Source organism: Eumetopias jubatus, unplaced genomic scaffold (assembly GCF_037043125.1).
Source record: "Eumetopias jubatus isolate StellerSeaLion01/CBP00866 unplaced genomic scaffold, mEumJub1_p1.0 scaffold_13, whole genome shotgun sequence".
NCBI classification, from domain to species: Eukaryota; Metazoa; Chordata; class Mammalia; order Carnivora; family Otariidae; genus Eumetopias; species Eumetopias jubatus.
In genome coordinates, this window is record NW_028274819.1 from 26,250,213 (window position 1) to 26,277,900 (window position 27,688).

The window sequence follows — 27,688 nt, forward strand, 5'->3', positions numbered from 1 at the left end:
TTCGCCTCACCTCCCCGGCCGGGCGGCTGTGCCTCCGGATCTCCCGTCCGCGAGGCCCTTCGAGACCCGCCTTCCGCCTCGCCCGCCCCGCCCCCGGGCTGCCCTCAGCGCCGCCCGATTGCAGTTGTGGCCTCACCACAGAGGGGGCTTAGCCCAGACTGAGCGCGGGTCCCGAAGCCGCGCGAAGATAGGAGGCCGTGGTTCCCCGTCATCCGGGCCATGTCGGGCTGTCACCCTCCGGAGGGAGACTGCGACTCGCAGTGCTGCGGCGCGCAGGTAGGGGCGGGGCCGCGGCTGCCTGGTTCGCCGGGAGGTGAGGCGCTGGTGACACGCGGCGGCGGGAGCTGGGCCCGGACCCGCGGGGCCTGGGACCCGTGCGGACGCGACCCCCGCTTTCCGGCGCCTCGGCTCCCCAGGCCGACCCGGGGCCACGGCCCCGCCGCGGTCCTGCTCCCGGGGCTGGGCTCCGACGGCGGGCGCTGAGCGCCGGGCGCCAGACACTTTAAAGGGAAAATAACGGAGGAGAGCGCCGGGCATCTTGAGTGTGTTTTGAAACAACTTTTGGGGGGGGCAATAAGGCCAAACAAGGCAACGGGAAGCACTGAGTGGAAATGAAGCTAAAACTGTTTGCTCTCGAGCTTATTTTCTGCGCCCTTGGCGACCAGCCCGATGTTTGGCAGGCAGTAGGCGCTCTGGAAACGGTGGCCAAATTGGGGCTGTGCTTCAGTAGCCAGCCCTTTCCCGCTCTGCCTGCCTCAATTTAGAGTGATTATGGATGATCGTAGAAGATTTCTTCCTTGAGCAGGAGTCAAAGGAAAATCCACCCTCGGGCTGCGTCTGCTTTTCATTCACTGGGTATACTCACCAACAGTTTTATGGAACACGAATGTGCTCAGGGATACAGCAATGATTAAGACAAATGGCCTGGGGTCTGGAGGAAAACTAGACGAAGAAACAATTATAATACAATGTGAGAAGCCCTGCTTCAGAGGCAGGGAAAGCCCCCCACCCCAAAATTAGCCCTCTCATTCCCCCTGTTATTCTTTCTTAGGACTGAAGGTCCCAATTAAAAAGTAATAACACATGGGAGGTTTTATTGCAAAATACTTGTGAATCTCGTTTGAATAAGTAACTCCCCAGATGACCAAAGACGACTGTGAGGATGGAATGCTGGACAGGGACAGTTGGCTGGGAAGGGGGAAGACATTGGATACAGGACAGGTAGCTAGGCAGGTGTGTGTGGCAAGTGAGGAAAGCAACCTGTTAGTAGAATGTTGCTAAGATGTTTCAATAGCCCATGTGTTAATGCCCCAAGTAGATAAATCATGGTGAAATATAATCTAAATGAGCAATCCCTTTATCAAGGGATCTGAGAATAAACAAGAATTCTCAAACCAAACACTGCCAACAGACAATTCGGTGAACAGGCATGTTTAGTTCACTCATTGTTCATAAAAAATTTGAGCCAACCTTTCAAACTGGAGAACACTTAAAACTTTAGAACATCTGATGGCATTGCGCGTGTATTCCTTCTTGGGGTCTAGATTGAGCTGACTAGTGACTACCACCTAAATGTGCTTGCCAGGTTACCACAGCTCCACCACTCACAACAGATTTGCATATGCACTTAAACTACTTCCTATAAGCTTGGTTCAGCCCCTGGGCCACCAGTTTGTAACCTGTGATACAGGACTTTTCTTAATGTAGATGTGATCTTAATCCAGTCAGTGTTTATTGAACAAAGCACTGTGGTAAGTCTATCGCTACATCAAGAGCATGTTCCCTACCCTTCAGGGAGCTATGCTTAGGTGGAAAATAAATCAAGAACTACTTCTATTTTTTAATTATACCTTACTTATCACAGTGTCCTATATGTGTTAACCCTGAATAATAAATATTTGTGCTTTGATATTACATTAACACAAGGTCTTCCAACAGCCTTCCCTCTGTTTTCCTTGACCTCATCGGATCTCCACCCTCCCCTCCACTCTAGCAACCCATTCCCACGGCCATATCCTTCCCCGCCCAGCCACTACCCTTTCAGCCCACACTTTTTTGGGTGAAGGATTTTTCTTTTTTACTCATACAGGTCTGTGTGTAGCCTCTATCAAGCCTCTATCATAGGATCCTCCATCCTGTATTACAAATAATTGCCTTTACTTAAATGCCTCCCACTCAGAACCCCCAAGGGATGGAGGGGTGTCACTCAACTACATACATTTGTGTCTCTACAAATACTATTGTGTCCTACTGCAGCTAGCTCCTAAGCACCTCATGGCAGCCCCCTGAGGAGCTTCCCTTCACATTACCTTAAGTGACTCCCAAAACCTCACCATCTCACCCCATCCTCTCCTCCAAGCCTGTTTTGAAGATGACTTTGCCTCCAAAATCACAAAGAAAAGGAAGCTATTAGGTGTGAACTTCTTAACTTCAATTTCTTCCTGTTCCCACCTACGTTATAATGTAAAGGTTAAGAACAAGACATCTAGATTCTGACTGCCTGTGCAAATCTTGGTTCTGCCCGTTGCCATCTGAGTGGTCTTGGACACATTAATCTTTCTTAGTGTAACACAGTTGTTATAAGGATTAAGCTAAGTTGTGCATATAAAGCCTTTAGTATGTGTTATAAAACAAGTATTCAATAAATGTTAACTATTTTTGTTATTAATTGTATTATTACACATTTTCCTGCATCTTTCTTCCTCCTGTCTAAGGTAAATACCACCCTGGTCAAATTCCAACTGCTCTGTCTCGGCAAAGATTGACCTATTCGTTAGGCTTTTGTTTTCCTATGTCATTAATCTCTCCCCTTTCCCTAATTTTACCTTTTAGTGTGTAAAGAAAACTTTATGTTAACCAGTTTCCCCTTCTGTTTCCCTATCCAGCCTTTCACAGCAACACTATTGAAAGAGTCCTTAGAATTCTCTGCCTTTAAGTTTTATTCACTTCTTCACCCACTGAGATCTGGCTTCTACACCCGGTCTATTGAAACAATTCTTACTTAAGATCATGGTTGACCTAATTTACAAATACAGTTGGCCTAGCAAAACCCCAGCCTTAGATGAACCTACTAACTATGGTTTTTGTGATTGCACTGAGCTGCATTCCTAGAGAAAACTACACAACTACACGGACCGGCCTTGCTTCATCTTCAACATGTCAGCCTCAGATTGGCACTTAACACTGCCCAACAACCATCCTGGGTTTCCCTAGTACTTTACTGCCCCACTCCCTGCGATGACTGACTTATACCTTTTATTATCTTTTCAAGCCTCCCATACCCTGTGCTCACATTGTTACTCAGCTGATGACTTTGTTTATACTTAAGAAAATAGAAGACATTGGATATGAACTTACCTTCTACCACAAAACCTACCAATCTGCCTAAACCTGAACCCATCTTCTCAGTTCTCAAGATGGAAGAAGCCCAATCCCTCCACTTGTGCTCAGGATCTCCCTCCCCTCTCACATCCAGAAATTGTTTCTCTCCCTCTCCCTGTCTCTCCTACCATGAATCCGTTCCCGCTCAGCAAGACTGTTCTCATCAGCGTGGCTTCCAGGCCTTAAACATGTCAAGCACTGTGTCACTCCAGGGCCTTTACATCTGCTGTGTTCTTAGTGTGGAGTGCTTGCTGTTCCCCAACACAAAACCTTGCGTGTGAGGGGCACCTGGGGGGCTCAGTCAGTTAAGCATCTGCCTTCTGCTCAGGTCATGATCTCTTGAGTCCTGGGATCGAGCCCCACTCATTGGGGAGTCTGCTTCTCCCTCTCCTTCTGTCCCTCCCCCTCTTGCTTCTGTTTGCGTGCGCGCTCTCTCTCAAATAAGTAAAATCTTAAAAAAAAAAAAAACCTGGCGTATGCAAACACTTATCACACACTGTTTTTTTCACACTTTGTAGGCCTTAGATCCTCACGTGCTCAGAGAGGCTATCCTTAACCACATCAATCAAGTCAATCTCTGCTATGTTTCTATAAGTTCCTAGTTTGTTTCCTTCTTCCTACCTATTATAGTTTATTCTTCTCTTTGCTTTTTCAAAACTACCCTCCAGAATGTAAATTTCTTTAGGGCAGGGACTTGGTCGAGAGTTCACAGTCGAATTGCCAGGAAATGCTTGGCATACTCCCACTGTGCTTCATTAAGACTTAGCTCAGCCATCCCCTCCTCTGTGAAGCTTTTCCCAACTCTTGCTCTCTCCCACCACTAGCTCTGCTCCCCCAAGCAGTAGCTTCCTTAGACTGTCTTGTATTATGTATCTTTGTCCTTTCATAACTTCTTTACTAGATTGTGAGCTTCTCAAGGGTAGGGATTTTTATCTTACTCAATATTCATTTTTCCAGGGCTTGCAGTAAAAATTTGCTGAACGAATGAATGAGAAGGCTCTATAATACCAAAGGAGAGGTATATAAAGCAAATGCCGTGGCACAGGATTAGAGGAGGGAGTGATCATTTCCTGCTGGGATGATGAGAGAAGGAATCCCAGGTGAAGTGGGTAGGGAGTGTGGTATAAAGGCCTACAAGCAGGAGTCTGATAGCTAGAGTTGGGATAATTGAAAATCCAGCATGAGCATTAACAGTGCAAAGAAAAAAAGATGCACTTGGTTAGCAAGAAAATATGTCTTAGTTAGCTAGTGCTCCATAACAAATACCCCAAAATTTAGGCTTAAAACACAAGCACTTACTGTCTCACAGAGTTTCTGAGGATTAGGAATCCAGGAGCGTTTGGTTCAAGGTTCTGGTTCAGGGTTGCTCATAAGGTGGCAGTCAGACTGTCTGCTGGAGCCACTGTCCTCTCAAGGCCTGACTGCAGCTGGAGGGTCCGCTTCCAAGCTTGCCTACATGGTTGTTGGCAGGCCTCCATTCCTCACTGATTTTTGTCCATATACCTCTTCACCACATGGCCTTCTGCGTAGGCCGAGTACCCTTACCACGTAGCAGCTGGCTCACTCCCCTGGAGCAAGTGAGCCAAGAGAGAGCACCCAAGACAGAAGCTGCAGTGCTTTATAAGCTAATGTCAGAAGTGACCTACTGTCACTTCTGCCCTTATACTGCAGTCTGTTGGTCACGCACGCCCCCATACATAATGTGAGAAGGACTACACACCGGGGTGTGAATACCAGGAGGCAGGGACCATTGAGAGCCATCCTGGAGATTGACTACCACAACTAGGTTGAACAGAACTGAGAGATTTATGTAAACATAAACTGAGAGAAAAATATTTGAAAAGGTAAAGTGGGGCAAGAAAGCAGAAGGACTTAAGTAACAGACTATGGATTAGGCATTTGTGCATTCTGTGATTGGAGGAATGGGGTTCAGTGATCAAAGTAGTATATTCTTTTAGTACCAACAGGAGAATGGAGGCTAAGCTAGAGAAGAAGGAGAGGAAGGAGAAATTGTAGGCAAGGAGACTAAATAGGGAAAGATAACCTTATTCCTCCCCAAATATGAGTCCCTGAAAGAGTTTTTACTCAACTGTTGCAAAAATAAAGAACTCAGGATAATGAAAAAGTGAATTTCACAAAATTAATGCATTCAATTTAAAGGACTACCTTTTATTCTGAGATGACCCTACTTTTTTATGTTAAAAATGCATTTTTTTTGAAGAAGGTGATAATAGATGGTTAAATGTAATAAATGTTCTAACTTGGCAACCTTGTGACAGTCCCTAAAATTTAAACAACAACAAACTGCTGGCCTATCTAGGGAAGTCTGGGAATCACGGATTCAGATAATTAACATAAAGAAACTGATACCCAGGAAAGGTCACTGACTTGCCTGAGGGCACTCAGCTAGTGGAGGGTCAAAGCTGAAGCCACGCTTCAGGTCTTCTCATTTCTTCTAGTCAGTGCTCAGCTGATGTGAAGATGAGTTTTTAAGTATGGTGAAGGCGAAAGGGAGAAATATGACTGAGTGGAGGTGAAATTGCAAAGAAAACCAGTATGCACAGAGAGGAGAATGAGACAGAGAGAAACAAAGCACAGAGACTGAGAAAATGCTGACAACATGGCTGTGCCTGCATCCAGTCCCTTCCTCAGGCCACTGTCAAGAATTTTGAAGGACTGAAATGAGCAAAAAAAGATCACTGGGTGTCCTAGGGCCATCTTGGAGCTATTGCACAACCCCAAACTGTAGAATGCTGACACAGTGCAGATGATTATTGGTCATAGAAATGCGAGCTGTATTCTGGACATTCAATTTGTTGCTGCCTGGAGAATATTGTCCAGTTTTTCCTTATTTGTAAATCCAGGATTCCTGATTATAGGGGTGTGTGTTTTGCATTCTCTTTGGATATAGTTGTATCATCTTTCTGGTTCCATCATTAGTTGATGGGTTAAATAATGTCTTTCACACGTTTATTTTATAGTTGTGTGAGAGTCCCCCAGGAAAACCTCTGTCCAAGCAGTACATGTCTCTCTTATGCTTAAATTGAAAGAAAAGGTGGGGGAGGGGATTAGAGTCATTGTTGACTATGAGCAGGTGTCTCAGTGACAGTAGAGTTGATTTCCTTAAAACAACTGGATTGAAAAATTGGAAAAATAAAGTGTTGATTCAACTGCTTTTTAGACTTAAATGTTTTTAATAGACACAAAATACTGTTATTTTTTTTTAGACACAAAATACTGTTAAATGTTTCTCCCTCACAGTATAGGACCGCTACTGTAAGAAATTGATTATAATCCATCTTTAGATAGGTCTTTCAACCTTCTTACTCTCATTGAAAAGCCAGACATAACAGTAACAGACAAGTAATATTATTGACATTCAGGGGAGAAGTAAATGTTAACTAACCTTTTTCCTTCTTGTCTATTCTTATTGAAATATATGTTCTGATATTTACTTCCTTACCATTCTGAACAATTTAGATGACTGCATTTTACCCAGTATATCTGTTAGTTCCCACTGCTCAGTGATTATTTTCTTTGAAATTGTAATTTTGTGGGTTTGAACGGTTGAATGAAACTTTATTAACAACAGCTGCCTTATCATTGTTATTCCTGTAGCACGAACTGGGCTAATTGCTATAATAACTCAGTACTGGAAAAGACAAAAGGAAAAGGGGAGAGACCCATAATAACAGACATTTTCTATAATGTTTGCAATTTGCTATGCAAATTGATGGTTTTAAGGATTGGAAGACTGTAGGAGTCTTCTCATTAGCTGTACTTTAATATATAATTAAAATATCATTTGTATCACTAAAAAAGGAAATAGCAAATGACACAGGGCATGGATGATTCTGGCTAGATTTTGTAAGGACAGATATAAGGAAAGCCAACACAGCATTCTTATTATTTTTAATTCAAGAATTTTTAACACATTAAGAATGGGAAGGAAGGTAAAACTCCAGTTACAAAATAAGTAAGTCACAGGGATGAAAAGTATAACATAGGGAATATAGTCAATAATATTGTAATAACATTATATGGTAACAGTGGCAACTATATTTATTGTGGTAAGCATTGAGTAATATATAGAACTGTCAAATACAGTATATTGTACACCCGAACTAATATAACACTGAAAAAAAATGGGAGGGAAATTAACATTGACTGTGTCACATATTGTCCTGGATGCTTTATCTTCATTATTTTCTCTTTTTTAAAAAAACTTATTCATCCCATACCTAGAAGCCTGTAGCACTGTATCTCATTTTAACTCTCATAATGTTTTCATTTTATGGATTAGTAAAGTGAAACCCAAAGTCATATAAGCAATAAATGGTATAATGTAGGTTTGACTTTATGTCCATTAACTCCGAAGCCTGTGTTGATTCAGAGCTTTAAAAAATGTTAACATTCCCATGTTCTTAATTTTATATTTTGAAGTCTACTGCATCAAATTATCATTTATAATAAAATACAATGTATATGTAAAATATTAACTGAATTTTGGAAAACACCATAATTTCCGAAAGCCAGTTAAATAGCTGGACATTTGGTCTGTTCAGTAATCATCCTCTTTGGACTCAAAGATGTTTTTCCCCTTTACTCAGTGCCAAGATTTATCTAGGCAAGCTTCCTTGCTTTTCTTTTGTGCACAGAGGGTCTATGTCTTGTTCACCCTTACCTGGAGGGTATAGCCCCTTGTCAGGTCTCAAACCTATGAAGGGATTTTCTATCACGTACCCCATTCTGAGCACATCCTGTGTTTTATCTCATGTTTCTAGTGGCTTGCATAGCTATAAAATTGGAGCTTAAACTCACCAGAGTTCTGCAAATACCTTCAGGGAAATTATGACTTCAGAGCTTCCCTCCCAGGTAGATTGACCCTGGTTTCTTTTACGGATACCGTCAAACCTTACTTTCTTGCCAGCTCAGCAATTTAATTTGAAATGTTTTAAAAAAATTTATTCAGCATTTTTAGTTGTTTTCAAGTTGAGTAGTATTTCATATTGCCAAAAATAGAATTCATTATATTTCTTTATTATTGTTTTTGTTTTCATTAATTCTCAGTTTAAAAAATGGGGGAAACTGATTTTTTTCCTAAAGAAGTAATCATTAAACAATAAAAATAAGCTCTTATTTTAACTTGACTTACTGTGCTAATCATTTCACAATATATACAAATATCTACTCTTTATAGTATCCACTAATATATGTCAATTCTACTTCAATAAAAATACATAAAGCTCAAAATGTATCCCAACATGCATACATTTGTTCCTGTACACAGATATCTTCATAAAAATGAGCCCAGAAAGTATTCATTGTGATTGCTTGAGTCCTTTCCATGTTATTTTCTTGAAATTATATTCCATAGTGAGTAGATACTGCTTTTGTAATAAGAGAAAACAGTGTAATCACTGGAAAAAAGATTTTAGAATAAAAATAAAATTGAGCCAACACAGAATATGAATACATAGCTGTCATATGTATATCATGACTTAATTGAATAAGATGTTTTGTGTAAAGAAATTCACTGGACAGATGGAATCATGTTCCTCTCAGCACTAGATACTATTTCAGCCATTGCAACAGACATATATACTAGGCATTTCCCCACCTTGTTTTTGCAGCCTGTCCCATAGTGTTGGACTAAATGGCCCTATTCTGAATAATTTCAGGTTGCCAAAATAACATAGTAGAGCCATCTTCTAAACATTAAAAACCAAGTATGTTTTGTAATAGTTTTTTCCCTCATGGTAACTTCTCTGTGGTAGATTTTCTTAAACTTTTCTTACATTGGCTTTTTAAAAAGATTTTATCTATTAGAGAGAGAGAGAACAAGTGGGGGGATGGGGGAAGGGCAGAGGGAGAGAGAGAGAAGCAGACTCCCCGATAAGCAGTGAACCCCCCCACCCCATGTAGGACTCAATCTCAGGACCCTGGGATCATGACCTGAGCTGAAGGTACATGCTTAACCAATTGAGCCACCCACGCACCTCCTTTCATGGGCTTCTTAACAGAGAGATGTCAGCTAGAAAAGTCACTTGATAATGTAATATCTATTGGAAAAATCATTATCTTCTTTTTAAGGACAAGGAACATCCAAGATACCTGATCCCAGAGCTTTGCAAACAGTTTTACCATTTGGGTTGGGTCACTGGGACTGGAGGAGGAATTAGCTTGAAACATGGGTAAGTTTGGGGCTGATTTCACTTCTGGGAATTGTCCATATAAGTAGCCCAATGAAGAGCCTAATATGTGTTCTGTCCAAAGAACACCTGGTGCCCAGTTTTGTGTGATACTAAAAATATTTAGTTTCTAAATGGAGAAATGAATAGTTGCATAACTGAATACGTGTGCAGAAATTGTAGATACAATAAATACCTAAGTGTTTAAGAACCACAGTTTCTAATCAGAACAATTTGGTCCTCAGTCTTCAGAGTACCAAAGTTAAATAACATGCTGCCAACTATGTTTATATGGCTGGAATTAGAAAAGGTCCCCTCTAGGTGGACAGGATTTGTTTTAAAGTTCAAAGACGTATTTTAAAAGTCACTTAAATACAGATGACAAGCCATCAAAAATACTAGAAAAATACATTTTATTAAGTCAAAAGACAGGCAATATGCCTTTCTAAATGCATCATGTGTCATCACTAATGGACAGCACCTGCTGGTCTTTATTGCTTAGAGGACAAAACAAGAGGGACTGGCTGAAACAGAAGGAATGAATATTACTTAATTGTTCATGAGATTTATTCAGTGTCTTTCCTCCAAGAAGATGAAGTAGTGTAGTACGTAACCTACTAACAATGAAAATACAGGTTGTTTAATCTCATTCTTTCCAGTGTTTCCGGAAGAGGATGAATTTTTTTTCTCCTGAAATGCTTTAGGAATAGTATTGTCTGGAGGCTGAATGTTAAACTGAGTAACTTGATTTCTTTATCCTAATTCACTTTCTTTAACAAAATTGAGTTACTATAGCACTTGTACGATATTGAATATATACAGTAACACCCCCTAGGAGGCTCCATTTCCTAGAAAGGAATGGAGCGTAAAATGTAATCAGAACATCTAGAACAAAAGGGGTTTTTCAGCATACCACAAGATGATGCCAGTGAAATTTCACCTGCTTCAAATTACCAAGTAATTTGAATATTAATTGAACTGTGGGCAACAGTAGGGGACCTTAACTGTCTTAGTTACACGTGTATAGGGATGCCCTCTGTCTGGAAGGGTCATGTTCCTCATGGGACATCGTACATCCTCTGTGCCTCCTCTCTTACCATCACCCCGTGTTCCTGTGTCATTTCAGTACGGTGCCAGTTTTCAGGTGATTTTGCCAAAACTTCCAAGTCCTGTTCAGAACAAGGCCATAAGATAACAACGTTTGTCATTGTTTTCATTTATCCACTTAGTTGAGTTCCCCGGAATTTGGTTTCTCAGCTGTTTTTATGATAAATCATACTCTGAACATTGCCTTTAGTTAACTGCTTTTTATTCGCATATGCAGAAAGTTTATGTATGTACAAAATAGAGCTTTCTACCCAGCTGAGTTACAATAACCATTTTCTAAGTGGCTCTTTTAAAAAACAGCCACATTTTTTTTTTATCATAGACATAAAAGACTGTTCTTTCTAGAAGAATTTTGTTAACGCATGCACTGAAATTGTGGGTGGTCACTCTAAAACACTCACTGGCACCTTTTAAAATTAAATGGTTTTTACAGCACTACAGTCAGTTTATGGGGACATTGCATCATAAGCAAAATTGCTTTGCTCTTAGTTAGATTCTTAATGGGTGAGGAGCTCCTCCTGGAGGTCACGGGTGGAAACAACCACAATTTTATGGCATTGGAATCTTACTAATTTTGTGCTTTACAGAGTAAGGTGGGTAATTTGTAGTAAAACGTCCAATTTTTTTCCTAATATTTAAATGACTTCATAAGCCCCCATCATTAACTTTATCCCCTGTGTTATTCTCGTGTTGTTAGTGAAACTTTGCTTTTCTTTGAAGCTTAAAGCAAATAAATTTGGAATGAAGGATAAACCCAATAGATTGTGTTTGGGAATATAAAATTTACTGATTCCAAGGTCTGGCTGATACCATTCTAGATTATGCTACTTGTGTGTAGTCCCAAAAGATGTATATAAAAGACACCTTAAGATCCATATGAGCATTAAATCAGAAGGAGGAAATGGAAGACCAAGAAAATGACAGTAATCATAAGCAATTCCAAGATACCCAGCAGCCACTGTGTTTAGGTTGGGTCATTATCATTCACATTTAGCATTTCCTGTTTTCATGGTATGATATCATCATGTGTCAGAGACACTAATCCTAAGGCATGCTATTAGAATGAAAATTAATCAACCCATACTGTAGACAAGATAACTGAGGCATATAGTAAGATTTACATTTTTTTAAATAACCAGACAGTAAAAAAAATAGAAGCAACTGAACACAGATATATTATGAACTCTTGAGTTTTGCCCTCTTCCTTACCAGATAGTCGAAGAGCAGAGAGTATGGAGAAATAAATTCCAAAACTTAATGCCTTCAAATTCAAAATGCTTTTTGATTGCAGCTTACAGCACCAAGTAAAGACTTCACTTCTAATCTTTGGCATATTTCCCTCCTAAAATAAAGGCTCTGTCATCTTCCTATTTTTATCCAGATAGTTCCTTCTTTGTAGGTGAAAATGTATTTTTTCCACAATCTGTTTAGCTAATCTTTAAATTACCCAAAGTGATCAGTCTAAACTGATTTCTGTCTTCAGAAAGGCAGCAATAAAAACAGATTTAGATTACCAAATCATTTGAATAAACAGAATACCCTGGATTTTTCCACTTTGTAAATGAATTTTATTTACCAACAGGCTGTTTTGAACTTATTTGGGTCTGTTCCCAGATTGCATAAATTTCTCCGCACACAAGAAGACTCACCCTACAAGTACACTGACTTCGTACCACACATGATTCTCGGAATGATTCCTTGTTACCCAAGGACAAAAGATTTGGATCCCTGGTATTTGCAAAGGACCCTTTTGTAACAGTATGATCCCTACCAATTGCACTGATTCCGGAGGAATGCCACTCCATGTTTTCTTATGCAACAAAGCTTTACATAAAGCGAGCTATGTCATTGTGAAAACAAATAATTGGATATAGCTTACTGTACTTTGGATTTCTCTCCCGTTTTCAGGCATTTATTTTGTAGACCTTAGTTTACAAGTGGACCCTTAAAGAAACTTTCACTTTTGTCAGTTACAAGTCTATAGGTTTATTAATAATCCCAACAGGATTGATAGCTTGATTCGATATAGGCCATCATCCTCATTTTCACTAGGGAACAGTTAATATTCAGTGTCCCTCTATCCATGGCTCAGGGGCAAAAGCTGGAGCGTGCAGGTGCTGGGATTTCCTTCATGTGTATGTGGCAGCTCTTAAAACCCTCTGGCAGCAACTGAAACTGATAAGGACCTTTAGAGAAGATTTTGAAATTAATTTCCAAATCAAATTTGAGAGTACTTTCTGATAAATGGTGTATTATAGCATCTCCCTTAGCACAACATTCTATAACAGGAAGATCTCCAGATGTTAGCATGCCTTTTATATTTTTAACTTTCTGCAGTTGTTTTAGCTTTATTACCAAATATTTTCACAAGAAAGAAATGCTTTTCAAATAGGAAGCGTATAGTCCACCCAAAAAGTAGCTGTGTTAATGCTGTAATTTAATAAACTGTCCAGCAGGGGTCCCCGAACTTCATGTTTTATAAGAAGAGAATTTGAAGCAATAAAATTAAACTTGATCCCTTGTAAGACAGAGATCTACTCCTCATGAGCATATTTTCTTCTGATTGGATTTTATAATAACTATTCCATGTATAATAAGATAAACTGCTTACTCATGCTTAAAGATGCTAAAGACTTGTATTTTCACAGTTGTATTTCCCCTAACCAGATAATTCTGATTACCATTGATTTTGCACTGTAAAAATAAAGAAATATATATGAAAACTATCAAAATTTTACTTTGTCACCAGCACTATAAAGACATTACCAGTAATTTGGTGTTCTTTCTATACAGTATATACCATTAATTAAATTAAGCAGCTTTCTGTGTGACTTGATTTATAAAGAGTATCGATAATTGGACTGCAAGAATACACTTGTCTTTGGTCAAAAGCAGAAGAGTAGAGTTAAATAAATGCCAATTTCTTTATTTTGTGTTACCAGCAATGAAATCTACATTGCTCCTTCGGGAGTGCAAAAGGAACGGATTCAGGTATGTTAAAGGGATCCTTAACTCCAAATGCTTTCTCTTCTCTACTTGACTACTGTTTTGTGAAAGGGAATTAATTTTAAAAGTTTTAAGGGGGGGGTTATAGTGTTATAATTTAAATAATCAATAAACATTTGATAAGTAACTAGTAACCATTTTTTTAAGGTGATTAAGTAATCTCCATACAACTCATATGTTCTGAATTCTCATTCAACCTCTAGAGGGCACAAGGGAATAGTGCAATCTTTACAAAGTGATTATAATTTTGCAGTGTTATAGCATCTTTATCAGGCTAGTAGGGTAGTCACATTGATAGTCTCAAATGGACCAAACTGGCTCATATTTAACAATAACAAAGCTATCCCAATCTAAAGTTATAAAACTTTATTTCAAATTTTTGAGAAGTCTCATTCCATATTAATGCTTAGGAGACTCAAAAGCTAGTTAAAACAAACATCTAACACTTAACTTCTAGCTAAGGCATAATGCTTCATTAATAAAACATTTAGATTGTAGTTTGTAATAAGCCCTGGCAAGTGAAAGTCACAAGTTGGAAGTATGCACACACTACTAGGAAAAGTCTGCATCTGCCTAACTGCTTGAACTTTAAAATAATATACCTTATTGAGGTGAACATTTCTGAGTATCAGTTAAAACGTTTCTCAGGAGATTAGAAATTCAACTCTATATTTTTCCTCATATCATGAAATATAAAAAAAGAACTGTAGCACCCATCTCAAAATGATGATTTCTTTGTATAGCTTCTCTGAAATAAAATTGTGAAATTGCAGGGAAAATCTAAGAAGCTACATTAATGAAAACAGCAATATTATTCAAACATATGAAATTTTCCATATCGTTTCTTCAAATTCTAAAGGAAGAATTTTAACTCTCGAGAATATTTTTATCAGCAGAAACATTTTTTATTTCTCAAAATGGCTTAAACATTTTCAAAGAGAAACTACATATGGATATTTAAAATAGGAGTTAAATATGCATATATATTAGCACACACAAGAAAAAGGACACTTCTAACTGATATTGTATAAGCCTTTTTTTTTTCTTTTTCCCCCCTCTATAAACAGCCTGAAGACATGTTTGTTTGTGACATCAATGAACAGGATATAAGTGGACCTCCGCCATGTAAGAATCTGAAAAAAAGCCAGTGTACTCCTCTTTTCATGAATGCTTACACAATGAGAGGTAGGCAGAAAATGGATTGAACGTAAAGAATATTTGCTACAGAGTAGATTCCCTAAATAATTGTAATTATTGTTGTAGTTAACATTTCTTGAATACCTACTATGTGTAAAAACTTTAAATATGTTGGGGTGCCTGGGTGGTTCAGTTGGTTAAGCATTTGCCTTCGGCTCAGGTCATGATCCCAGGGTCCTGGGATCGAGTCCCACATCAGTCTCCCTGTTCTGTGGGGAGCCTGTTTCTCCCTCTCCCTCTGTCCTTCCCCCCAGTTTGTGCTCTCTTTCTCTCTCAAATGAATAAATAAAATCTTAAAAAAAAAAAACTTTAAAAATGTTAACACATTCAGACCTCAAATCAGCTTAGTGGAAGGTGCACTGTTACTCCATTTTATATACCAGAGGACAGAGGATCTGGGAGATTTTCCTAAAATAAATAGCTAGTGAGTATTGGGGCCAGAATTTCAACCTAGTATGACTCCACTAGACTGTCAAATTGACTAAATACTATATTTACCATCAGATTCCCACTTCTAGTTTAGAGTTAAACCTCTGGGAACTTGTAGTAGAAGTAAGTCAAATTATAAATGAGGGGAAATTGTGGCCTTTACTTTAGTAGGACTGGTCCTCTCTTTTTAAAAAATGTACTGTACAAAGGAGCGCCTGGGTGGCTCAGTCAGTTAAGCATCTGCTTTTGGCTCAGGTCATGATCTCAGGGTCCTGGGATCGAGCCCCACGTTGGGCTCCCCGCTCAGCAGGGAGTCTGCTTCTCCCTCTCCCCTTGCTGGTGTGCTCTCTCTCTTTCTCTCTCAAGTGAATAAATAAAAAATCTTTTTAAAAGATGTACTGTACAATAAAAGTAGGAGTTTTATTTTAATTCCCAGAATTTGCAGTAGAAAATCAGTCTGGAAAGGTTGAACCTAGAGGACAGTGTGAAAATAGAAAATTATAACTGGCTCAACCATAGCAATAAAGGCATTAGAACCGTGCTTTAATATAGCCACTGAATGAAATCAGGATTGAGTCTGTGATCATGCTATGTTCTGTTCCTGGACTTTGTCAGCCGCTCCTGAGAGGGCAAAACCTCAGGGACAGATTCAAAAAGAATGAAGCCCCTTTCCCAGCAAAAAGCTAAATAAAATTCCAATCGCAAAAATAGCCATTACTGAATTTTATAGCATACAAATCCTTTTTAGGTAAACCCATTACAATTATACCTTAAAAGCCCTACCACCCCTTATGCTACCAAGACATGGCCTGCACTATGAAACCCAACTTGCTGATTACGGGTCACACTGACCCTAAAGTCAAATCCAAGTGCTGCCACAACTATCTGTGAACATAGACAAGTTATTTCACATCTCCAAGCTCCCCACTTCCTTGACCATCAAGTTGGGGAGATAGAATTTCTGTCTATGGTTGTCGTGATGACTTAAGAGCAAGAGATAACACATAAAGGGGATTTACCCAGTGCCTGGCACAGAGGAACCCCTAATTAAATGGTACCATTTTGACTATGATCTCCATTATTATTACAGCTGTACTTCAGACCACCTAAAGCTATTTCTTGAGCACATGTGAAGTATTGTGCATTGTCCTGATGCAGATAAAGCTTAAATGCCTTTTGCTTTCCAGCTTCTCTATTACCATTTCTCTCTTCCTCCCTCCCTCACTTCCTACCCTCCTGTCTATTGCCAACTTATGATTCCATGCCAAGAAAAACAAGTTCAAAATCATATACAAATAAATGTTTTATATATATATACACACATATATTTATATATATTTCTTTAAAAGGTAACATTTTGTTTTCACTGAGCATGTGACTTTTTTTTCTTCCTCCAGGAGCAGGTGCAGTGATTCATACCCACTCAAAAGCTGCTGTCATGGCCACCCTTCTCTTTCCAGGACGAGAGTTTAAAATTACCCATCAAGAGATGATCAAAGGAATAAGGAAATGTACTTCAGGAGGGTATTATAGGTATTTTTTTCTATTTTTGCTTAAGTAATTTGAAAAGTATTTTTCTGTCTTTTGATAAAGAAGCTACTGATCTTTCTATGCCTTTAATGAGATGTTGTGGGATCTACGTTAAATAATAGCCCACTTACTATTATTAATATTATACAGATTTCTTCTCAGCGACACAAATCAGATGCCTCCCCTCCTCTTCCCCTACCCCAACCTTGGTAAATTATTAGCAACACGAATAATGAAACATTTGTCAGAGTAAGGTGAAAAATCCTTGGCTGAGCTTTCTTTAGAGACAGAAAGATTATGTTCCGTATGGAATCACCCAGAGAGCAAGATCCCCTCACCTTCACTAGGTCTCCAGGAAGCTTCAGCCCTTATTGGAGTTTATGTCATCTTGATTTAATTTAGTATTTCTAGAACGTTTTCATATTTATAAAAGTTGTACAATTATTTCAATTAAATAGGTCTCTATTTTTATAATTTTTCAGTATGGAAAATGGCATAGATGGTATAGAACCTTCTAGAGAAAATCAAATAAATCCACCAGCCCACCAAAATGTAGAATTATTTGCCAATCTACATGGGAAGAAATGTGTTCTCAGTGCTCAGGTACAAGCTAAGCATTTCATTTGAACGGCTTGGCATTCTTATTTTTGAGCTTATTAATTTGCTAAAGGGCCTGATTCTACCTTATCTAGCTTAGAGGAAACGGGTGCCAGTTTTTCTAAAGTGTTCTGACAGCAATATCTTATTGTTACCCCACGTCGTAGAATGTACAAGTTTAAACTAGTGTGTCAAGAACTTACTATGATTTAATTTTAGTTAATACTTATTGTATGCCTACAGCATTTGTTAGCACTGTGGAATACCTATTTACAAAAGTTAAATGTTTAAATTATGAAAGTGTACATACTAAAGAAAGTATAGCCCCACACTGCCTTTTCCATTCTGGATCTTGAAGGAGAGGCATTATGTGTGCTATTAATTTCCTCAGCACTTGATTGCTTTGGTGAAGAAATAAAAGTAGGTCGGAAGGAGGTGTGAACGGCTGCCTAGAGGAACAGCACAGAATTCCACAGCCTTTGGAATTCTGGGGAGAAAGGAATGTCATGAATGATGTCACTTCTTCTGCACCATAACATACACATTTCATGTATTATTTTAAATGTTTCAGAACTTAAAGAATACAAACTTTTTTGCAATGTCCTTCGCAATTCTCTTGAGCCTGGAAATCAGTAACAGGGTCATTATCACCACTCAGGAGGCAGAGATATATCTTTTTTTTTTTTAAGTCCATCTTGAAAAACAAAAACTTTCAAATACATACCTAATTCTCCTCAGGGGAGGTTTGCATATGTAAATGTAATTGTCCTCTCTCCTGGCAGCAACACTCCTGTGGTAGAGTAAAAAAAACTGTTTAATGATCAAAGGACCATCCTGGCTCTGTTCATTTAACTCAGAAGGGTTAGTGTTCTGTCTGTAAAGTGGGTGATCAGATTGAATTTCAGGTCTTATTTTGCTGTGGTACTATTTTACCCCTGAAAAGATGTCTGACTATTCAGTATAGGCTCGAGGGAGTTACATGTTTGTGATTCTCTTGGTCAATATTAGGAAAGATTTGGGATTAGCAATTCATTTCTTCCATATTTAAGAATATTTTTTAATTACTTCTCTTTTACTTAAACGAAATAATAAGGGGCGCCTGGGTGGCTCAGTCATTAAGCGTTTGCCTTCAGCTCAGGTCATGATCCCAGGGTCCTGGGATAGAGCCCCGCATCGGGCTCCCTGCTTGGTGGGAAGCCTGCTTCTCCTTCTCCCACTCCCCCTGCTTGTGTTCCTGCTCTTGCTGTGTCTCTCTCTGTCAAATAAATAAACAAAATCTTAAAAAAAAAAAAGGAAATAATAAACATCTCCATACGTGAGAGCTACTTAACCTATACCTGTCCTAAAGTTGCAACTTTTGATAAAACTATACCTAGAACTTTTTTGTTGTTACGTTTGGCCATTACAGAGGTAGTAAAAAAGCAGATGTTACATTAAAAGGCAAGAGAAATCCATATAAAAGGGAAAACACGTCCGAGTTCGACATGAGCAGAAAGGAAAACGCTTATGCCAATTTTATCACATGTATTTCCTGAAAACAAGATGGAAGTAAAAGAATTCTAACGCCACAGACTTGAGAATGTTATGAAAATATTACCACACCATTAAGAGTCATTTCCAGAAGGTTCTTCCTGTCCCGGTGCCACAAACCACATCTCTTTATTTATTTGCCTGAGACACTTTGGGGTCTTGCAGAGATAAAAGAAAAGGATTTTGTATCTTTGGAAAACTCATACTTAATAAGCAGTTAAATTGTTAATCCTTTCTATGCTTCTGGTTATCTGATCTACCATTTCCCATCTCCTGTTGAAAATATTGATTGTCTCTGCTTCAAGGAAATACTTGTATGATCTTGATCATTTCTTTCTTAGGTTTCGGTATCCTATACAAATTTCTGCCACTTTTACTTAGAATACACCTGCCAAATTCCCAAGACATCTTTTGCTACAGCTGTTTATGCAAGATATACAGAATAACATGCAACATCTTGTCCAGAATTTGGAGTGGCTTTCAGAAATAAAGAGAATGTCTAACTGGTTACTTGAAAAAAAATTATGACCTTACATATGAATACATTTGTTTTAATGGGGAAAAAAATGGCTTGTTTTGTCCTATAGGTATGATGATATGTTAGTGGTACCCATTATTGAGAACACACCCGAGGAGAAAGACCTCAAAGAACGAATGGCTTGTGCGATAAATGAATACCCGGACTCCTGCGCGGTCCTAGTCAGGCGTCATGGCATGTACGTCTGGGGAGAAACGTGGGAGAAGGCTAAAACCATGTAAGTATGAATCACAGGACATTTGGGACAAATCACCACATTCTAAATGTGAAAGGGAATGGAGTATGTTTTATGATTTGAAAGGAAGTATGATTTTGTGTGTGTGTGTTATTGGTCAGATTGGTTTAATTTTTTTTAATTTTTATTGTTATGTTAATCACCATACATTACATCATTAGTTTTTAATGTAGTGTTCCATGATTCATTGTTTGTGCATAATACCCAGTGCTCCATGCAGAACGTGCCCTCTTTAATACCCATCACCAGGCGAACCCATCCTCCCAACCCCCTCCATCTAGAACCCCCAGTTTGTTTTTCAGAGTCCATTGTCTCTCATGGTTCATCTCCCCCTCCGCTTTCCCCCCCTTCATTCTTCCCCACCTGCTATCTTCTTTTTTTTTTTTCTTAACATATATTGCATTATTTGTTTCAGAGGTACAGATCTGTGATTCAACAGTCTTGCACAATTCACAGCGCTCACCATAGCACATACCCTCCCCAATGTCTATCACCCAGCCACCCCCCCCTCCACCCCCCACCACTCCAGCAACCCTCAGTTTGTTTCCTGAGATTAAGAATTCCTCATATCAGTGAGGTCATATGATACATGTCTTTCTCTGATTGACTTATTTCAGTCAGCATAACACCCTCCAGTTCCATCCACGTTGTTGCAAATGGCAAGATCTCATTCCTTTTCATGGCTGCATAATATTCCATTGTGTATATATACCATCTCTTCTTTATCCATTCATCTGTCGATGGACATCTTGGCTCTTTCCACAGTTTGGCTATTGTGGACATTGCTGCTATAAACATTGGGGTGCACGTACCCCTTCGGATCCCTACATTTGTATCTTTGGGGTAAATACCCAGTAGTGCAATTGCTGGATCGTATGGTAGCTCTATTTTCAACTGTTTGAGGAACCTCCATACTGTTTTCCAGAGTGGTTGCACCAGCTTGCATTCCCACCAACAATGTAGGAGGGTTTCCCTTTTCCCACATCCCCGCCAACATGTGTCGTTTCCTGACTTGTTAATTTTAACCATTCTGACTGGTGTGAGGTGGTATCTCATTTGGATTTCCCTGATGCCGAGCGATGTTGAGCACTTTTTCATGTGTCTGTTGGACATTTGGATGTCTTCTTTGGAAAAATGTCTGTTCATGTCTTCTGCCCATTTCTTGATTGGATTATTTGTTCTTTGGGTGTTGAGTTTGATAAGTTCTTTATAGATTTTGGATACTAGCCCTTTGTCTCATATGTCATTTGCAAATACTTTCTCCCATTCTGTCGGTTGTCTTTTGGTTTTGTAGACTGTTTCTTTTGCTGTGCAAAAGCTTTTTATCTTGATGAAATCCCAATAGTTCCTTTTTGCCCTTGCTTCCCTTGCCTTTGGCGATGTTTCTAGGAAGAAGTTGCTGCGGCTGAGGTCGAAGAAGTTGCTACCTGTGTTCTCCTTTAGGATTTTGATGGACTCCTGTCTCACGTTTAGGTCTTTCAACCATTTGGAGTCTATTTTTGTGTGTGGTGTAAAGAAATGGTCCAGTTTCATTCTTCTGCATGTGGCTGTCCAATTTTCCCAACACCATTTGTTGAAGAGACTGTGTTTTTTCCATTGGACCTTCCTTCCTGCTTTGTCAAAGACGAGTTGACCATAGAGTTGAGCGTCCATTTCTGGGCTCTCTATTCTGTCCCATTGATCTATGTGTCTGTTTTTGTGCCAGTACCATACTGTCTTGATGATGACAGCTTCCAGCTAATAGAGCTGGAAGTCCGGAATTGTGATGCCGCCAGCTTTGCTTGTCTTTTTCAACATTCCTCTGGCTATTCGGGGTCTCTTCTGGTTCCATACAAATTTGAGGATTATTTGTTCCATTTCTTTGAAAAAAGTGGATGGTATTTTGATGGGGATTGCATTGAATGTGTAGATTGCTCTAGGTAGCACTGATATCTTCACAATGTTTGTTCTTCCAATCCATGAGCACGGAACGTTTTTCCATTTCTTTGTGTCTTCTTCAATTTCTTTCATGAGTATTTTATAGTTTTCTGAGCACAGATCCTTTGCCTCTTTGGTTAAATTTATTCCTAGGTATCTTATGGTTTTGGGTGCAATTGTAAATGGGATCGACTCCTTGATTTGTCTCTTTTCTGTCTTGTTGTTGGTGTATAGGAATGCCGCTGATTTCTGTGCATTGATTTTATATCTTGCTACTTTACTGAATTCCTGTATGAGTTCTAGCAGTTTTGGGGTGGAGTCTTTTGGGTTTTCCACATAAAGTATCATATCATCTACAAAGAGTGAGAGTTTGACTTCCTCTTTGCTGATTTGGATGCCTTTGATTTCTTTTCGTTGTCTGATTGCTGTGGCTAGGACTTCTAATACTATGTGGAATAGCAGTGGTGATAGTGGACATCCCTACCGCGTTCCTGACCTTAGGGGAAAAGCTCTCAGCTTTTCCCCATTGAGAATGATATTCGCTGTAGGTTTTTCATAGATGGCTTTTATGATATTGAGGTAGGTACCCTCTATCCCTGTACTCTGAAGAGTTTTGATCAAGAAAGGATGCTGTACTTTGTCAAATGCTTTTTCTGCATCTATTGAGAGGATCATATGATTCTTGTTCTTTCTTTTGTTAATGTATTGTATCACGTTGATTGATTTGCAGATGTTGAACCAGACTTGCAGGCCAGGGATAAATCCCACTTGGTCATGGTGAATAATCGTTTTAATGTACTGTTGGATCCTATTGGCTAGTATTTTGGTGAGAATTTTTGCATCCATGTTCATCAAGGATATTGGTCTGTAATTCTCCTTTTTGATGGGGTCTTTGGTTTTGGGATCAAGGTAATGGTGGCCTCATAAAATGAGTTTGGAAGTTTTCCTTCCATTTCTATTTTTTGGAACAGTTTCAGGAGAATACGTATTAATTCTTCTTGAAATGTTTTGTAGAATTCCCCTGGGAAGCCATCTGGCCCTGGGCTTTTGTTTGTTGGAAGATTTTTGATGACTGCTTCAATTTCCTTAGTGGTTCTAGGTCTGTTCAGGTTTTCTGTTTCTTCCTGGTTCAATTTTGGTAGTTGATACATCTCTAGGAATGCACCCATTTCTTCCAGGTTATCTAATTTGCTGGCATAGAGTTGCTCATAATATGTTCTTATAATTGTTTGTATTTCTTTGGTGTTGGTTGTGATCTCTCCTCTTTCATTCATGATTTTGTTGATTTGGGTCATTTCTCTTTTCTTTTTGATAAGTCTGGCCAGGGGTTTATCAATCTTGTTAATTCTTTCAAAGAACCAACTCCTGGTTTCGTTGATCTGTTCTACTGTTCTTTTGGTTTCTACTTCATTGATTTCTGCTCTGGTCTTTATTATTTCTCTTCTCCTGCTGGGTTTAGGCTTTATTTGCTGTTCTTTCTCCAGCTCCTTTAGGTGTAGGGTTAGGTTGTGTATTTGAGACCTTTCTTGTTTCTTGAGAAAGGCTTGTATTGCTATATACTTTCCTCTCAGGACTGCCTTTGCTGTATCCCAAAGATTTTGAACAGTTTTGTTTTCATTTTCACTGGTTTCCATGAATTTTTTTAATTCTTTAATTTCCTGGTTCACCCATTCATTCTTTAGTAGGATGCTCTTTAGCCTCCATGTATTTGGACTTTCCTCTTGTGATTGAGTTCCAGTTTCAAAGCATTGTGGTCTGAAAATATGCAGGGAATAATCCCAATCTCTTGGTACCGGTTGAGACCTGATTTGTGATCTAGGATGTGATCAATTCTGGAGAATGTTCCATGGGCACTAGAGAAGAATGTGTATTCCGTTGCTTTGGGATGGAATGTTCTGAATATGTCTGTGAAGTCCATTTAGTCCAGTGTGTCATTTAAAGTCTTTATTTCCTTGTTGATCTTTTGCTTAGATGATCTGTCCATTTCAGTCAGGGGGGTGTTAAAGTCCCCCAGTATTATTGTATTGTTGTCAATGTGTTTCTTTGCTTTTGTTATTAATTGCCTTACATAATTGGCTGCTTGCATGTTAGGGGCATAGATATTTACAATTGTTAGATCTTCTTGTTGGATAGACCCTTTAAGTATGATATAGTGTCCTTCCTCATCTCTTATTACAGTCTTTGTTTCAAAATCTAATTTGTCTGATATAAGGTTTGCCACCCCAGCTTTCTTTTGGTGTCCATTAGCATGGTAAATGGTTGTCCACCCCTTCACTTTCAATGTGGGGGTGTCTTTGGGTCTAAAATGAGTCTCTTGCAGACAGCATATCGATGGGTCTTGTTTTTTAATCCAATCTGATAGCCTGTGTCTTTTGATTGGGGCATTTAGCCCATTTACATTCAGGGTAACTATTGAAAGGTATGAATTTAGTGCCATTGTATTGCCTGTAAGGTGACTGTTACTTTATATTGTCTGTATTCCTTTCTGGTCCATGCTGCTTTTAGGCTCTCTCTTTGCTTAGAGGACCCCTTTCAATATTTCTTGGAGGGCTGGTTTCGTGTTTGCAAATTCCTTTAGTTTTTGTTTGTCCTGGAAGATTTTTGTCTCTCCTTCTATTTTCAATGACAGCCCAGCTGGATATAGTATTCTTGGCTGCATATTTTTCTCGTTTAGTGCTCTGAATGTATCATGCCAGTCCTTTCTGGCCTGCCAGGTCTCTGTGGATAGGTCTGTTGCCAATCTAATGTTTCTACCATTATAGGTTACATATCTCTTCTCCCGAGCTGCTTTCAGGATTTTCTCTTTGTCTCTGAGACTCGCAAGTTTTACTATTAGATGCTGGGGTGTTGACCTATTTTTATTGATTTTGAGAGGGGTTCTCTGTGCCTCCTGGATATTGATGCCTGTTTCCTTCCCCACATTAGGGAAGTTCTCTGCTATAATTCGCTCCAATATACCTTCTGCCCCTCTCTCTCTTTCTTCTTCTGGGATCCCAATTATTCTAATATTGTTTCATCTTATCGTATCACTTATCTCTCCAATTATGCCCTCGTGATCCAATAGTTGTTTCTCTTTTTCTCAGCTTCTTTATTTTCCATCATTTGGTCTTCTATATCACTGATTCTCTCTTCTGCCTCATTTATCCTAGCAGTTAGTGCCCCCATTTTTTATTGCACCTCATTAATAGCCTTTTCATTTCGACCTGGTTAGATTTTACTTCTTTTATTTCTCCAGAAAGGGTTTCTCTAATAACTTCCATGCTTTTTTCAAGCCCAGCTAGTATCTTTAAAGTCATGATTCTGAACTCTAGGTCCAACATCACACTAATGTCCGTATTGAGTAGGTCCCTGGCTGACGGTACTACCTCTTGTTCTTTTTGTTGAGGTGATTTTTTTCGTCTTGTCATTTTGTCCAGAGGAAAATAGATGAATGAGAGAACAAAATGCTAACAGGTTAACAACGTCCCCAGAAAATATACTCTAATCAAATCAGAGAAGACCTGAAACCAGGGGAAAAGAAAGGGAAAGAAAGAAAAAAGAAAGAGAAAAAAAAGATAAAAAAAACAGAACACAACACAAAAAAACAGAATATGATCAAATATGATCAGGCTGGTGCATAGATCAGTGCCACACACTAGATTTTGGGTGTATTTTAGTCTGTTAGAAGAAAGTGCCTCCTAAAATTTTAAAGAAAGAAAGACTTATATATACATATACAAAATAAGGGTTGATACGATATAGGGATGGACTATGACTGTAACGATGAAAATTATAAAAAATTTTAAAAAAGGAATTAAGATGTTTGAAAAAAGAAAGAAGAGGATTAAAAAAAAGGAAAGAAAGAAAAAAGGGAGGGAGAGAATGTGATCAGGCAGGAGACTAGAACAAAGCCATACACTAGAGATTTAGGGTATATTTTGATATTTTAGAAGAAACTGTATCTCAAAATTTTAAAGCGAGAACAACTTATACATATATATCTGCCAAAAATAAGGGTAACTACTATGAAGGGATAGAATATGACTCTAAAAATGAAAAATAAAAATGTTTTTTTAAAAAAAGTGATTGATAAGATGGTTGAAAAAGGGAAAAAGAAAAATTAAAAAAAAAAACAGTTAAAAAATTGAACTTTGAAAGACTAATGAATCATGGTAAAAAAGCCATGAATTCTATGTGCAGTATTCCCCTAGTGCTGGAGTTCTGCCGTTCTCATTGATTGGTAAACTTGGTCTTGGCTTGCTGCTGTTCGGCCGATCTTCTGGGGGAGGGGCCTGTTGCCGTGGTTCCCAAATGTCTTTCCGGAGGTGGAATTGCCCCGCCCTTGCCAGTCCGGGCTAAGCAGTCTGCTCGGGTTTGCTCTGGGGAGCTTTTGTTCCCTGCAACTTTCCATACAGCGTTGGAGGACAGTGAAAATGGTGGCCTCCCAATCTCCATCCCAGAGGAGCCAAGAACTCAGGGCCCCGCTCCTCAGTGGGTCCCCAGAGAAAAGCAGTCAGCCACTCCCGTCTCACCGGTCTCTGGCCACACTCCGTGCTCACCTGGCCTGTGACCGAGCATTTCTATCTCTGGCACCCGACCCTGTGTGGAGTCTCCAAACCCAGCAGATCCCTGCGGTGCGCTCCCGCGCCGCTCCTCCCGGGGGAGGAAGGGGAGTCTCCCCGGCTCTGCCGCTTGTTGGGTCCCTGCTGGAGGAGCAGTGGCCCGACTGTTTCGCGGATCACAGTTTATGGCAAACCCGAGCTGAGAGCCCGCGCCTCAGCTCCGTCTCTGCAGCCAGCTTCCCTGCTCCGATACCTGGGAGTTCTGCCGCACTCAGGCACCCCCTGTCTTTCGGTGACCCCGAGAGTCCTGAGACCATACTGTCCTGTGAGGGTTCCACCCCCAGCTTAGCCACTGGAGCGACATCCTTCAGCGGAGCCGACTTCTAAAAGTTCCGATTTTGTGCTCCACGGCTCTATCACTTGCCAGAAGTGGCTGACGGAGGCCCCCTCCCCCGCCGTCTATCCTCCTGAATATTGCCTTGGATTCACTTCTCCGCACGTCCTACCTTCCAGAAAGTGGTCGCTTTTCCGTTCAGAGAATTGTTGCTATTCTTTTCTTCGATCTCCTGTTGAGTTCATAGGTGTTCAGAATGGTTTGATCCCTATCCAGCTGAATTCCTGAGACCAGATGAAATCCAGGTCTCCTACTCCTCTGCCATCTTGCTCTGCCCCCCCCAGGTTGGTTTAATTTAAGTAGCTTACTGTTTCTAGGTATTTGTTTTGTATTATGTATTCATTTATTAAGAAATATTTATTGGACAAGCTATGATTTGGCAAGGCACTATGCACTTGACAAAGAAGGAGATACAGATCTCATTCTCCAAGTTTAAGGCTAGAAGGAAGAATAAAGCTAACCCAAGTTATATAATGATTTGCTACACTTATTTCAAAAAGTGACACATGGTAGAAAACTTAAATTTATGTAAGTAGTATATTTTAAACTCCCTTTTATTTCCTGAGAAGCGTGTAATATGATTGCATGATTCAGTAGGATTCCTTTCCATATTTTAATAATGCTGGGGGCAAAAGGAGAAAAATTTGGCCTGGAATTGAGAAAAAAATGCACGAGGAACAGGGTTGGCTTGATAGAGAGGAGAAATGTGATTGGTAGGATTGGAGAACTCTTTCACTGAGACCTTCAGTTCTTTGCTTTTTCTTTTATAGGTGTGAGTGTTATGACTATTTGTTTGATATTGCTGTATCAATGAAGAAAGTCGGGCTGGATCCTACACAGCTTCCAGTTGGAGAAAATGGAATCGTGTAAGACAAATGAAAGTTTAATGATATACACAAAGTTTGTCTTGATTATGACTCCAAATGAAACTCGACTATTTTTAATGAATTGAACATTTCTGTGATACTATTAATTTGTCACTAAGTGCTGAAGATGACCACCCTGAATCTGTTCGGACATTGGACAATATTTGCTAATAATATATTCTTGTAATTTTAAATGACAATGCAGTGGAATAAAATATTTCATAATGAA

General features: G+C 39.3%; 1 protein-coding gene across 1 annotated transcript; it reads left to right on the forward strand.

The window, feature by feature from the left end:
* Positions 1–26: 26 nt before the first annotated feature.
* Positions 27–27,688, forward strand: APIP (APAF1 interacting protein). Its single transcript, XM_028087756.1, has 7 exons — positions 27–276; positions 9,475–9,575; positions 13,622–13,670; positions 14,753–14,870; positions 16,709–16,844; positions 19,556–19,723; positions 27,364–27,688. The coding sequence occupies exons 1-7, from the start codon at positions 220–222 to the stop codon at positions 27,461–27,463; spliced, it is 729 nt and encodes a 242-aa protein (XP_027943557.1). The 5' UTR covers positions 27–219; the 3' UTR covers positions 27,464–27,688.

Bases quoted from the DNA above. Each gene is read 5' to 3' on its own strand.
- APIP (XM_028087756.1), top strand. From the start codon at position 220: ATGTCGGGCTGTCACCCTCCGGAGGGAGACTGCGACTCGCAGTGCTGC. The intron at 277-9,474 runs GTAGGGGCGGGG...CTTCTTTTTAAG, and splicing joins CGCAGTGCTGCGGCGCGCAG to GACAAGGAACATCCAAGATA. The intron at 9,576-13,621 runs GTAAGTTTGGGG...TTGTGTTACCAG, and splicing joins GGAATTAGCTTGAAACATGG to CAATGAAATCTACATTGCTC.